The sequence below is a fragment of the Ochotona princeps genome, chromosome 8 (genome assembly GCF_030435755.1).
Source record: "Ochotona princeps isolate mOchPri1 chromosome 8, mOchPri1.hap1, whole genome shotgun sequence".
In the NCBI taxonomy this organism is placed as follows: domain Eukaryota; kingdom Metazoa; phylum Chordata; class Mammalia; order Lagomorpha; family Ochotonidae; genus Ochotona; species Ochotona princeps.
Window position 1 is genome coordinate 64849358 of NC_080839.1, and position 14013 is coordinate 64863370.

At 43.9% G+C, this 14013-nt stretch overlaps 1 protein-coding gene across 1 annotated transcript in view; it reads left to right on the forward strand.

The window, feature by feature from the left end:
• Positions 1-14013, forward strand: part of DTNB (dystrobrevin beta) — a 231820-nt gene that overhangs the window by 58497 nt on the left and 159310 nt on the right. The window contains exon 5 of the mRNA XM_058668190.1: positions 5682-5767. Within this exon, the coding sequence (XP_058524173.1) occupies positions 5682-5767 (86 nt within the window). The remainder of the gene's footprint in view (positions 1-5681; positions 5768-14013) is intronic.

Consider the following 14013-nt stretch of genomic DNA (forward strand, 5'->3'; position numbering starts at 1 on the left):
TGCTACACTTGATTTGCTCACATCTTGTTGAAGATTTTTTTGGACTGTATGTATTCATGGGATATATTATTTTGTTTTTATGTCAGAGTAATACTAGGTTCATAAAAATGGTTTGGAACAGTTTCTTTTTTATTACCTGGAACAGTTAGTGTAGAAATGTAATTTTTTTTCAAATATTCGGGACTGAATCATATGGCTTCTGAATGAGGAGCATTCTTTGTTTTTGAAGGCTTATAAACACAGACATGGGAGCCAGACGTAACAGTCGAGTGCCTGAAGTCTTCACCTTGGATTCGCCGGGACCCCATGTGGGTGCCAGTTTGTGTCCTAGCTGCTCTCCTTCCCATCCAGCTCCCTGCTTGTGGTCTGGGAAAGCAGTCAAGGATGGCCCAAAGCCTTGGGACCCTGTGTCCGAGTGGGAGACCCAGAGCAAGTTCCTGGCGCTGGCTTCGGACCAGCCTAACTCCAGCCATCGTGGCCACTTGGGGAATAAATCAGCAAATGGAAGATCTTCCTCTCTGTGTTTCTTTTTCTCTCTGTAAATCTACCTTTCCAATAAAAATAAACAAATATTTAAAAAAACAGACATGGGCCTGTCCAGTATATTTGTTTCTTCTTGATGCAACTTTCATGTTGTCAAGTTTCTGGACATGAGTGGTTTTTGGTAATATTACCCTTCTCTGTCACATCTGTAGAATCCCTCGTTCATTCTTGATGTTGGTGATCTGCACTCTCTCTCTCTCTCTTTCTCTCTCACTCTGGCCAACTAGAGATTTGTCAGTGTTACTGATGTATCAGAGAGCTAGCTTTTGGTTTTACTGGTTTTTCTCTATCGTTTTTCTGTTTTCAGGTTCATTGATTCCCTGTCCTCCTCCCCGCCTGCCCACCGTTTTTTGTTTGCTGTTCTCTTTGGTATCTTACACTGGATGTTTAGATTGCTAACTCCCAGGCTCTTCTTTTCTAGTGTAAGCATTTTGCATGTTTCAGTCTGTGCTTTTTCCCACCCTGGAGGCAGCCAACCTTGTTATTTTCTTAGGATCCTTGCACAGTCAGTTTATACACATACTAGCAAATATGTGATAATATTATCCTTTTCCTCTTCTTTTTAAATATGTAGCTGCTGCATAGTCTCGTTGTAATTATTTATTTCTACACCCTGCCTTTTTTTTTTTTGTAACTTAGTAATCTTCCTGGGGTTTAATTCTGTATTTTTCCTATATTATTTCCTGGTCCTTTAAATGTTAGCAGCCAGTCAGTCTTCTGTTAATGACCAGTTTGGTTATTTGCAGCCTTTGGCCGTGCGAGGTAGCACTGCAGTAAATGATTATGGATCCACACATACTTGAAAATAGCTGGTTGTATTTCAGTGTGAAATTCTGCGGGAAAAGAGTGGGGCGCTTTTGGACCTCCTTTCCCCGTCTCTCTCTTCCCTATGTCTTGACACTGTGTAGTCTCTTTCCTTAAAAGGCCCCATTAACATGAAGAAAAAGAATAATTGCATTTATGTACCAGCTCTTCTGTTTGGTCTAGCCAAAGAACTCCAGACACTATCTAGTCTTATTTGCAAAATAATTCATTTATTTCAGAATTAGAACCAACAGTCATCACTTTAAAAAGCTCAGTAGGTTTCTGAAGGCAGGCATTAGTTTTGACTTTTACCCATCTGTGGCGTGTGTGTGTGTGTGTGTGTGTGTGTGTAAGGAATACCAGTAAATTAACAAATATTTGTACCTGTAGCATAGGGAAAGCCATATTTTCTTGGTCATACTCACAGGATAATCCAAAAGAGAGGGTTGGAAATATCTTCGATAAGAGAATGGATAAAATGTGGTGTACATTTGCATAACAGAATACTGCATGGCAGAATGAGTTAATATTTGTAACAGCGTGACAGGTCTTGCAGATATCATGGTTGGCTTAAAGAGGCTAGATGCAAGAGTGCCTGATGGGAGATTCCGTCTGTATGAGATTCAGGGTCAACGGAGCTGACCCCTGCTGTTAGAGGGCACGTCAGCACAGTGGGAGGTGGCTTTAGGCAGCTGGTGGCTTTGGGGTGCCAGAGGAGTTTCTTGATGCGAGCATGATTACGTGAGCACCTTTATTGTGTGAAAATTCATTAAATCATACTCTTATAAGTTGTATGCATTTCTGTTTGTCCAGTAACTGTAAAGACCATGTACCAGAGGCATAGCCATTGGCCTTGGTGAGAGCCCAACATTGCAGGAGACTTCAGAGGTGACTGTTCAGCACAGACACTTGCTGTCTCTTGAAAACAATAATTTTTAAATTAATTGTGCAAAACTACTAATGAATATTTCATTACAGGATGAAGGAAAATAAAATGTAATCATGGAAACAAATGTTTTAAGTCCAATTTCGCGGTGCTCAAGAACGGTCTTTGGAGACAGAGTCATTAATTTGATTAACAAGAACCTCATTATATTTTCATCTGTCTCTGACTTTGTTTTTCAGTCTTTGACTCTTAGCTAAGAGTGCCCAACAGCCATCCATGTCTCTTTCATGTATGTTTTTGTGTGTGGATGCACGTTATTTATTTTCCTGTTGGATCTTTGATAAAAATCGGTTTTTCTGAAGGCTCTGACTCTCAGTCATGGCTGGGGTTTGAATCACCCGGAGCACTTTGGAGGATTATCGATGCCAGGGCCCGCCCCTGCACCAGGCCTGATGGTTAGGACCTGTGGGGGCCAGGACCTGTGCCTTGGTATCTTTACTGTTTTCACTTGCTTGTATACATTGCAGTATGGCAAATTGAATGCATTTCCGGATGTATAGCTTAAATATCTTTTAACTTATGTTTTTTCCTTCTGTGCTTTCCCACTTAAACCAGAAGACTAATCTGGTAATGCTGTTTTGATGGGTATAGATAGTGTGCAGTGATCAAATTCATCACCTGAAACATGAATCATTCCTGTGTTGGGGATACCCAACAATCTGGCAGGTATCCTGACGTGTGTAACAAAGCACTGGCAATGGCCATCACCCTGCTGCTATGCTGTAGGGCACCAGGATTTGATCCTCCCTCCTAGATGTGTATCTGTGTCCATCCGCGCACAGGCTGCCCTCCCCACTCCAAGCCTCTGCCGCGCACTCTGCGGCTGTCTGCTTCTGTGACGTCACTCTTTGTAGCTTCTGTGTACAAGTGAAAACATGCAGGATTTGTCTTCTGATGCTTGTCTTATTTCACATAGCGGAATGTCCCCTATGCTTGTCTGCTTTGTCACAAGTGCCGGAGTCTCATTCCTTTTGAAAGACAGACTAATCCTCCATGTTGTGTATTCTGCATGTTCCTTGTTAGGGAGTACCTGGGTGGACTTTGTGTCTTAGCTTTTGTGACACAAAAGCGGTGAACATGGAAGTCCAGATACCTCCCTTGTGCATTCCTGTGGGATATGTATCCAGCAGTGAGGTTGCTGGGACTTATAGGAGTTCTAGTTTTAGTTTTTCTAGAAACCTTCAAAACTATATTCCATGATGGCTGCACTCACATTTCTGTGGTTGCCTCCTATCCTCCTCATCCTTGGCAGCTTTCATTATTGTCTTTTTTGTGATAACTATTCCGATGAGGTAAGATGCTGGCCTGTTTTGATCTGAGCTTTTTGGTGGGAGTGAGCATTTTGCTTATACTTGCTAATCATTTGTGTGTCTTATTTTGAAAAATGTTCTTTTCAGGTCTTTTGCCCATTTTAGAATCAGAGTATTCCTGGGTTGCTGGTTTTTGTGTTGAGTTGTTGGAGTTCCTTATGTCCTGGGAAGGCCTCTGTAGATGGATAGTTTGTGGGTGGGCTTTTCACTTTGCCGATTATTTCCGTTGCTGTGCAGAAACTCCCCTTCTGATAAAGTTGCGTCACCAGGAAGTCTCAATTATGTCCTGGACTTCAGTAGTTTTCTTGCTTCAACTTTCTGGGCCACTTGACTGTGTGATGAAAGTTGTATCCATCAGAGTTCAAAGTCATTCCACAGGACTGCCTCAGGAGGTGCTTCTGCCACCTGCCTGGGCACAGTTGCATGCGGACTGCGGGCACTCCCAGGGCTCCACCCCAGGGCACCGTGGATAGTTGAGCCTGTCTTCCCAGGTGGCTCCATGTATGGAGCCCTGGAGGGAATGGAGTGCTTTGTGTTTGTGGAGTGTCTGTCATACGCTTATATCCTGGTTTTGAAGAAAATGGGAAAGCCAATATGCAATTTTTTTTCTTTTCTTTCATGAGGGACAGAGAACTTATCCCATAAGATATGGCATGTTTAAATGTACTCAACATTTGGGTGCTTGATATTAAAAACAAACAAAGTCCACTGTAAAAAGTTTATATCAGTCTTAGAAATCCATTCCCTTTCAGTTAAGTGATGACCTTACAGCCGTTGAGTTTTCTCATGCAGTGGAGAGCCTTGTGGTTAAGCACTCACTCCACCTTATTTTTGCTAGTTGCCGAGAATCCTGTTTTATTTTAGAAGTCAGCCCCACAAGAGGTAATAGTTTAACACCTTGCTGTAACAAATGCCTCATTTCCTGGTGCCGTTTTCTCCAAGAACCTTCTGGCTTGTGAACAGTGTGCCCTTTTGCCCATTCTGATCTTTCTGCATGCGGAGAAGGCTTGGAATGGGAAATGCCCCGGGAAGACGTTGAGTGGAGAGAAACAGGACGCCGCTTGCTTTGACAGTAATGAGAGAGCTTTCCTAATTGCAAACTATCTTCATCGTGAGTTACCATGAAGCTTCAGGAGCATGAACTCTTGAAAATGAGCAGGAAAGCTCCTTGCTGACTTAGCTCTGGTAACTAGCTTGAACAGCAGCCGGTAGGGTTTGTATCTGCTGTAAGCCCTGGACAGAAATGAATGGACAGAGCCTGGGCATTCGGACCTTGTGGTCCCATCTTCGTTCCGCAGGTGGTGTGCAGTGCTCCTGCTGGGAGAGTTCCCTGTGTTCTTTTTTTTTTTTTAAGATTTATTTTATTTTTTATTACAAAGTCAGATATACTGAGAGGAGGAGAGATAGAGAGGAAGTGGAGCTGCCGGGATTAGAACCAGCGGCCATATGGGATCAAGGCGAGGACTTTAGCCACTAGGCCACGCTGCCGAGCCCCCCCTGTGTTCTTGTGCCTTGCCCATCCCGTCCCCCGTGCTGCTCTCCTGTTGCTGGAGGGAAGAGCTGAGGGACAGCCACCGTAGAGCTTCTTGGGATCAACACTGCAGACAGGAGCACTCTCCAGTCTCAGTGGCAGGGTGCGTGCTGTTGTGTGGTGCCCAGCAGTACCCACGGGCTCTCACATCTCCATACCAGGGCGTTTCTGAATCACAGTCCCACCAAGGGACCCCTCTGTTTTCAGCCTTTCCTGACACCTGCCTGGTGGATGCATTGGGTTTAGTTGATAGGGAGTTTTTTTCGGGTTCATCCATTTGAGCTCCACTTACATAATTCATATAAATTACCTTACAGACCGTTTCCCAAACTCATTTCCAGATAATGTAAGTTAGTTTACTCTTCACCTAAAAGATGAAACCTTAATTCTGCAAAGGGGGGTGGAGGGACAGAGTTTCTAAATGTGGTAAAATTGTTTCCCATGAGAGGGTAGGCATCAATTTACTGGTTGCTAAAAATTTAGTGATACATTTGATTGCTTTTGTGGTTCCAGATAGCAATTATTTCTAATATAATTTATTTTGCAGTGAGGGCCGAGGCAAGTTGACGGTATTTTCAGTTAAAGCTATGTTAGCAACCATGTGTGGTGGAAAAATGCTGGACAAATTACGATGTAAGTATGTTCATATTATTTGAAAATACTTATTTTCAAACTAGGCCTTAAACAACTGTAAGCAAATGTTTTCAAAATTCAGGATGGTGCTGTATGGAGAGCTTTCTTGTGTTTGTGTTAAGCGCGCTGCTCTGCCACCAGCGGCTCTGTGTGTGCGTTGCGCCACCTACCGTTCTGCTGGGAAAGTGCAGTGATTTGAATTTGCCAGCGTTTGCACAAGTGAGAAAATCAAGGCAATTCAAAATGGTGATTGTGACATTGTAAACATTCTCAAAAGTATTTCCATATTGTGAAAAATTATGTTTGAAGACATTTATGTTGAGAGATTTTAGTCAGAAAATAAATCTGATTGCTTTTTCTAAGTTCAGTCAAGTTTAGCTCAGTAATTTTATTCTTCATCATGTTGTATTTACTGTGGTTAAGCTGTTAGTCTCTTAGTGTCAGGCTCAATTGTTTAGAAATTTATAGTCTATTTTTTTTCTTTGAGTTTTCTTCCCCCCCCCTTACTTTGCATGTTTTATCTTTTCTCTATTCACTAGATAGGATAAGAAAGTGATTAGAGGAAATCAAATGAGGTGAAATGAGCAACTGTTTATTATTTTCGTAATTGGTAAGTCAGATATACAGAGAGGAGGAAAGACAGAGAGGAAGATCTTCTGTCCACTGATACACTCCCCGAGTGGCCACAGTGGCTGGAGCTGCACAGAACTGAAGTCAGGTGCCCAGAACCTCTTTCGGGTCTCCCACGCGGATGTAGGGTCCCAAGGCTTTGGGCCATCCTCAACTGCTTTCCTAGGGCACAAGCAGGGAGCTGGATGGGAAGCGGGGCCACCGGGATTAGAACCGGCACCGATATGGGATCCCAGCTCGTGTAAGGCGAGGACTTTACCCTCCAGGCTACTGTGCCAGGTCTGAACAACCATTGAATTCTGTTGTTCCCGTTTTTTGTTTGTTCACTAACTAGATGCAAACTGTCTAAGATGTGCTAAGATCTGTCTGAGGGTTTTGCCAGGTGCTTTATCTGCATTTTCTCATGAATTCTTGAAATTCCTTTGAGCAGCAGGTGATGTTTGCGTTCTGTGGCTGGGTCGTTCACGGGATGGGCAAAGGTGGACTTTTCAGCCTGGTTGTTCAGAGCCTTGTTTCACACTGTGTGGGTCCTGCGATGGGAGACAGACTTAATCACAACACATGTACAGTGTCCAAGGACCTGCAGAAACAGGGACTCCCACTCGGGGGAGTGGTGGGACCTGGAGCAGACGCGGAGGAAAGACTGGGTGGGGGCAGAGGGAGCAGGCTGCAGCTCCTCCTTGTGATGAAGTGCGGAGATACTCTGTGGATTGACTTGTTGAAAAAGCTGAGTTCTCTGTCCTGTAGCATTTCCCCATCAACAAGATTTGGATGATTGTGTTTGGGGGATGGTCCTCAATGCCCCACTAACTCTTTTTTTTTTTAATTGAAAGCTGTCGAGGCTTGACCAGGTTTAAGGACAAGTTGCTGCACAAGGTTACTTCACTGGTGCATGCTTTTTGCATGTTAGTATGACCTTAGACGTCAGAAAGCCATGTGTCCCACTGGATCCAGATGTAGACCTTGTAAGGAAAGATCTTAGATACTGATCTGGGTCAGCTGTTAACTGACGTCATTGGCTATAATGTGGAGCAGATTTTTGGTAATAAAAACTACAGTTTTATTGACAGCTTTTCTGAGATTTTTCCACACGGTAGTATTCTTTTGGGTTGGAATTTCTTAATTTACCTTTCTGAACAAGATATCATAGTATTGATGAAATTATATCTCATTAATATAAAAAGTGAAGTTGGAAGTTTGTTCTTTGGTGGCGATTCCAGATAAGATCCACGCCACTGTGTAAAAGCGCTGGGGAAGAGTGGATGCAAAACAGACATGCAGAACTGCATGTGTGGATGACTGGAGTCTTTCAGGTGTCCAAGGTTAGACCCACCACATTGACGAGGAGCCAGCTCCCTTGCCACCTAGGAAGTAGTTACTCTTTCGCCAGGTAAATGACCAAGTGAACACCAGGATCCCTACTGTGCTCGCTGGTAGCTAAATGTGAAGAAGAGCCAATTCTGCTGCCTTATAAGGGATCAGGTGACAGCACGTTTGGATGTGAGTTCTGGGCCTGGAAGAGTGCAGAGCAGCCAGTGTGCATGTGTCAGAGGCATGCGCATGAAGGCACATGGGCTGTGACAGCATGCACAGTGCTAGCTCGTTGGTCACACCTGAGAGGACTCAGGTGGTACAGGGTCACCTGTCCCCATGTCCGTGTGGTGCAGGCCAGCACACAGTGTGGTTTGCCCCAAATGATAGCTTCTCGACCGTGCGTAGCACTGCTTTGTTTTATATATGTGTCTACCGTTTATTGTTGACCATCTTGATGAGGGATGAGTCTGAGTTGTTGAGTCTGTACGATTTTTAGGCATTGAAGCCTCGCTCTGCTATGGAACTTTGCGTCATCCAGAGCGAAAACCACTTAGATAACGTGGCCTATGCCTTCTGTTTTAAGCATCAGTAGCTGATCCTAATTTGAACATTTTTCATCTCTTGAGGATGTTGTTTGCTAACAGGTGGGATCCTCTGATGGGTGGAGGGCTCGGGCTCTTGGTCCCATGCCTTGTTTCATGCTGTGCCTTTTCTGTTCATGAACTTGTTGTTCTTGGTGACAGCGGCAGCAATGTGTACCGGTCCTTCACCACTGACAAATGTGATAGTATCATACCAGTCCTATAGATCTTTCCTCATTTCTGGTTTACTACTTTTAATATGCTAATAACAGAGAAAGCATCGCCATTCTCTTTAAAGACTTACAGGAGGATTGCCAGTTGTGGTCTTCATGCAAACCCTTTTACTCTTGCTTTCTAGTTGTTTGCCATGTCCGTCCTTGTTGAGGCAGTTAAATATTGGTGTAATAGCAAAATACAGTATTATATTGTATACTGTATAAGATTGACTACTCATTTACTTTTTTAAAATAAATTTTATTTTTTATAATGATTACATGGTGGATCAGGGTGGGAAGGATCGAGGCTTATGGAAAACTGGATGTACTAATTGCTTCCAAATTTGCTATTTCTTATTGTTCCTGGGGGGAGAGGAGAGATGAAAGGGAAACTAGTCACGACTTTCCACACATCCCAGTACCCAGGGATGAGGAACCACCATTGTGTTAGTTCTTCGCTTCCCCAGTTGCTTATTGACTGCCCTCTACTGTTAGGTCTATTAGTGTTTGTTTTGTTTTGTTTTTTGTAAACATCACTTTTCTATTTGAGAGAAATGGCCAATCTACCAGTTCACTTTGCAAATGCCCACAGTGGGCTGGGCCAGGCTAGAGCTGGAAGCGGGCAACGCAGCCTAGGCCTCCCTTGTGGGTGACATAGTACTTTGAGAGACGTAAGCACTTGAGCCATTGCCTGCTGCCACTTGGTGTATATGAAAGAAGGCTTATGGGAAACAGAGCCAAGGCTTAGCCCAGAGCACTCCAGGGAGGGTGCAGGCAGCCCAGCTCACATCCCAATCGCCCCATATGTTCCCATTACATTTTCTTTTTTGTCATCTTCTTGTCTCTATTCCTTGCTGATTTTTTTGTTTTTCTACTTAGTATTTTTTCTTTTTAATATTTCTTTCCTTTTTGTAATTTGGTCTTGTCTTTTTGGGGGGGTTGATCGTTGTTGTTTTTTGAGACAAGATAGTGTCTGAAATGCTTAGTGAATATTTAGTGCTTTTACTTTGAAATGCTTGTTAAATTTTTCAGGTTTGTCCTAGGAGAGTTTCTGTGCCAAGTTACACATTTACAGAAATGAGTGACTGTTGTAGTCATTACAGAGTATACCCTCAATTCAAAGGTAACTTGTGTCAGGATTCTAAATACCAATGATTTATAATCAGGAAACAGACTATTTAAAGTTTCATTTATTTATTTGAAAAGCAGAGGGACAAAGGGGACACACACACACACACACACACACACACACACACACACCATGTACTGGTTGCTCTCCAAATGCCTGCAGTAGCCGGGGCTGGGCGAGACAGAAGCTGGAGGGCTAGGAGCTGCTGCTTCCCACTCGTGTGAACAGGAGCTGGGGACAGGGGTTCCTTGCGGACACCACAAGTTGAGAGGTAAGCACTGAAGATTGTGGCTAAACCCTTTGTGCCACAGTGCCTCCCCCAGGGGACAGACTTCAATGAAAAGCGTGATCAAAGCTCAGTGATATCAGAAACCCAGAATATGACTCAGGAGAACAAAATATGCAGAGTGTCCTGTTACTTACTAAATCATACTTAATCATCAGTTAACTTATATGATAATCTCTTCTTCAAACCCCATCTTATTTTATTAAAAGATAGAAGTAAGTGACTCATGACATTCATTAGAAAGCTGATACTGAGGCCAGCATTGTGATGTAGCAGGTTAAGGTACTGTTTGCAGTGCCAGCATCCAATAGGGGCACTGGGTCAACCTCTAGCTGCTTCACTTTGGATCCAACTCCTGCTAATATGCTTGGGATTGCAGCATTGCATGGTCCAAGTGCACCCACACATGGGAGACCCAGAAGCAGCTCTGGGCTTCTGACCCTGACCTGGCCCAACCCTGGCCATTGTGGTCATTTGGGGAGTGAACCAGTATATGGAAGATCTTTCTGTCTTTCCTCCCTCGCTTTCTGTAACTCTGCCTTTCAAATGAATAAAATAACTAAAAAAAAAAAAAAAAAAAAGCTGATACTGCAATTTGAAGAACAGAATAACAGTGCATATCAGGAAAACTAAAAAGTATTCACATCTCTTCACTCAATCTACTTCTTAAATCTATTCTCATTAATGAGAAGCATGCCACACATTTTATGTACATTTTACAATGCTTTTTTCTTTAAAATTTCCCACCAAGTATTTTTAGAATTTTTGAGATCACATGTTTAGTTTACAGTCAGAAGCCTAATGCCCCATTAAATAAAGAGTTCAGCAGACAAAAAGTAAGAAAAATCACAGTTGAGCAGGGACATAGACGTCGACTGTAAGAAACAATCAGATGGCAGACACTCAGCTTCTCTCAGATCGGGTAAATTTGAAAATGGTCACAAAATCTTTGAAACCGTAGCAGTATTCTTAGCAATTTGATGAGATTCAAAACCAGTTTTAACAAATTGTTTTCAGCAAAACTGATAACATGGGTGTGTGTTTCTTGCTTTATTTTATTTCTTAAAGTTTTAGTTCCCGCATTTCAGGACATCACACAGTGCTTGTCCTTCTGTGTTTGGCTTAATTCTCTCACCATGTCTTTCCATTTTGGTAGAAATAATAGAATTTAATTAAAAAAAAATAGCTGAATAATTTTCCATCTTGTAGTTATTTATCACATTTTCTTTATGATGACATACTTTTTTTGCAGTTTTTTTTTCTTAAATGAGGAGTTGAAGTAATTTTAGTGTCCAGGTCAAGTCAGTTTGGGGACACCTACGTGACTGTATAGAAAGCCTTTAAAAAGTTGTCGCCAGCAGGTGTTTGTCCTGGAAGTTAAGATGCCTGTTAGAACACCCATGCCTCATGGCCAACTGCCTGAGTTCAGGACTGGCTCCAGCTTCTTTGTAATGCGGAATCCGGAAAGCAGCAGGGATGGCTCAAGTCACTGGTTTCCTGTCATCTACAGGGGAGGCCTGCCTTGAGTTCTAAGATCCTTGCTTTGGCCCAGCTATTACAGGTATCTGGGGGGTGAACAAGTAGATGGAGTTTTCTGTGTCTGACACATTCTCTGTTACTCTCCTCAAATTCTAAAAAAAGAAAAAGATCAGACCAAAACAGATGAATGTCATATGACTTTCTTTACAAACTTATTTATTTATTTGAAAGATCAATGGGGAAGGGGGGAGAGAGATCTTCCATCTGCTGGTTCACTCCCTCAAATGGCCTCAGAAGCTGGGTCTGGGCCTCCAGGCCAAAGCCAGGAATTCCTATCTTAACGTCTCTCACATGGGTGGCAAGGGCCACTTGGGTTACTGTTACGGGGTGCGAGCGAGATCACTCCAGACATGTTTAAGGTATATTAAGGAATCTTTATTAACCAAACTTGGTGATAATAGAGCATACTGGAAATAGCAAATCACAAGTCCATATGGCAATCCAACCAGTCATAATCCAACCAAACATAATCCAAAAGGGAAACAAATGGTCATTACCCTTAAGTCCATCCATTAAGCTTAAGACCTATGTCCCAGCTTCCCCAACAATGTAAGTTATCCTTAGAGACATGCAACGAATAACCTGGACACACTTACAAAGCTGCAGACATTCACCTTTCCCTGGCTTCTCTGCCTACATTCCATTACTGCTAGGCCTCACCTCTCCTGGAACTCCTGATAGTACACAAACCAGAAACAACTTTACTATATCCACTGTCCCATCTAAGCGAAACACAGGGACCATGATTGCTCCGACCAGCAAAGCCAGTAACGTGGACAGGGAGAGGGTCTGGGAATGAAGCACCCACAGGAGACCAGTGGTGATAGAAGTCCCTGTGAAGTCTCTTTATTGTTTCTTCACCTCTCCTTATATTCTTCCCCCCACGTCCTAATTTAGCCAGGATATTGGGTACAGATGTGTCCAATTAGTCTAGGTGTTTTTAGCCACAAGCCCAGTTCCTGTTCCTGCCCAGCTCAATGAGCGGTAATCAACTCCTTAGCCCACTGTCAATTGGTGCTGGCTATCACTGGCTGCACCCCATAACATTACCTTCCACTGATTACTTCGGTGGGTTACCAGGAAGCTGAATCCTAAATAAGGCAACTAGGACTTGAACTGGCACTGATAATGGTGTAGCTAGTTGAGGTCTGTTTGCTATAGAAGCCCTCTGCAAACCTGGAAATAGTAGCTCTCTGGCTATCAAGCATCACCCTTGCTAGGGTGCACCTGCTTCATCCAGAAGGGGACAACAGTATGAAATATGGATACCAAACTCCAAGTGGAATTTGTGGAGAAAATCATGAAATTCACAGGGGGCCTAACACATGTAGAGGCACCCCTTTGCCTGATGAGAAAGGCCAGGGGCGGTGGGGAGCTTGCTGTGTCCTCTGCTGCCAGGGGTGGAAGTGCTGCGCAGAGGCGGCCTCTCCTGCTCCCCAGCCCACTCTCTCAGGCTTCTCTCTGCTGTCGCATGTACACGTTTACGTTCTCACCTTGGGAATCACTCTCACTGCTTTGTGCACCTTATATGTGTGCACGCCTGGAAATCTTCTCTTTGTGTGAGACAGGAACCTGCAGTAAAAACGCTCTGCTCACACTCACATTGGCACTGCCAGGCAGGGTGCCAACCCTGCACCACAACGCCGGCCCCAGTGTAACATGATTTTAAACAAGCATGAGTTACAAACCAGAAAAACAAGAAATTGTCCAAAACTGTAGCAGGGATTCTGTACCAAGATTGTTTTGAACTTAACCTTTTCTGTGTTTTTGACACTCTGAGGATCAGGAGGAAAGATGACCCTGAGGTCATCTGTGGCTTTACCCGGAATCGACCGCTTTTGCTGACATCTCAGTTGTCTCCTTGCTGTCTCATCAGCGGACTGTAGAGGGTCACCCCACTAGGGTCCAGGGAGTCGGTTTCACTTGCTGTCAGCATCAGCCTTTTAACCGCCTGTCACCACCTGTTTATCCTCACCAGGTTGTTAACGGCTCATCCCCTTGAGATGGAAATGGTTGTTCAGTCTGAACAGTGACGTTCACATTCATGCATCGCAAGTGACCAGAAATGTCTCAGGCTGTATGGCTCTGTGGAGACAAGCCCTTTGTCAGTATCTAATGAATAAGGAAAGGAAAACACACACGCCCCAAGGGAGTCAGGGGCCTGGCCCAGGATCCTTGGGGCTGGCTGAGTCAGCACCGGCCACCCACGCATCCTCATCCGGCTGGCTCCTTCTGGCTCGAGTCTGGGACTGCAGCATGCCCTTGGGTTTAGCTGTCTGTAGGTATTTATAAACAAGCCGCCTTGGCTACAGGTTCTTGCAGGTTCGGCCACTCGCCCTGTAGAAAGATGACAGGCAGTCAGAGTCGTTTGCCAGAGCAAGGCAGCATGGAAAGAAAAGGGCCTTTCCCTTGATAGACATGCCGCATTCGTCTAAATAGCCAGTCATCTTCTTGAGCACGTGGTTGATCCTGTGGGGACAGAACAGGAACTAGATGGAGGCACACCAAAGAGAAAAATGCAGACTTGATGTACTGATGGGAGAGCAACAGTG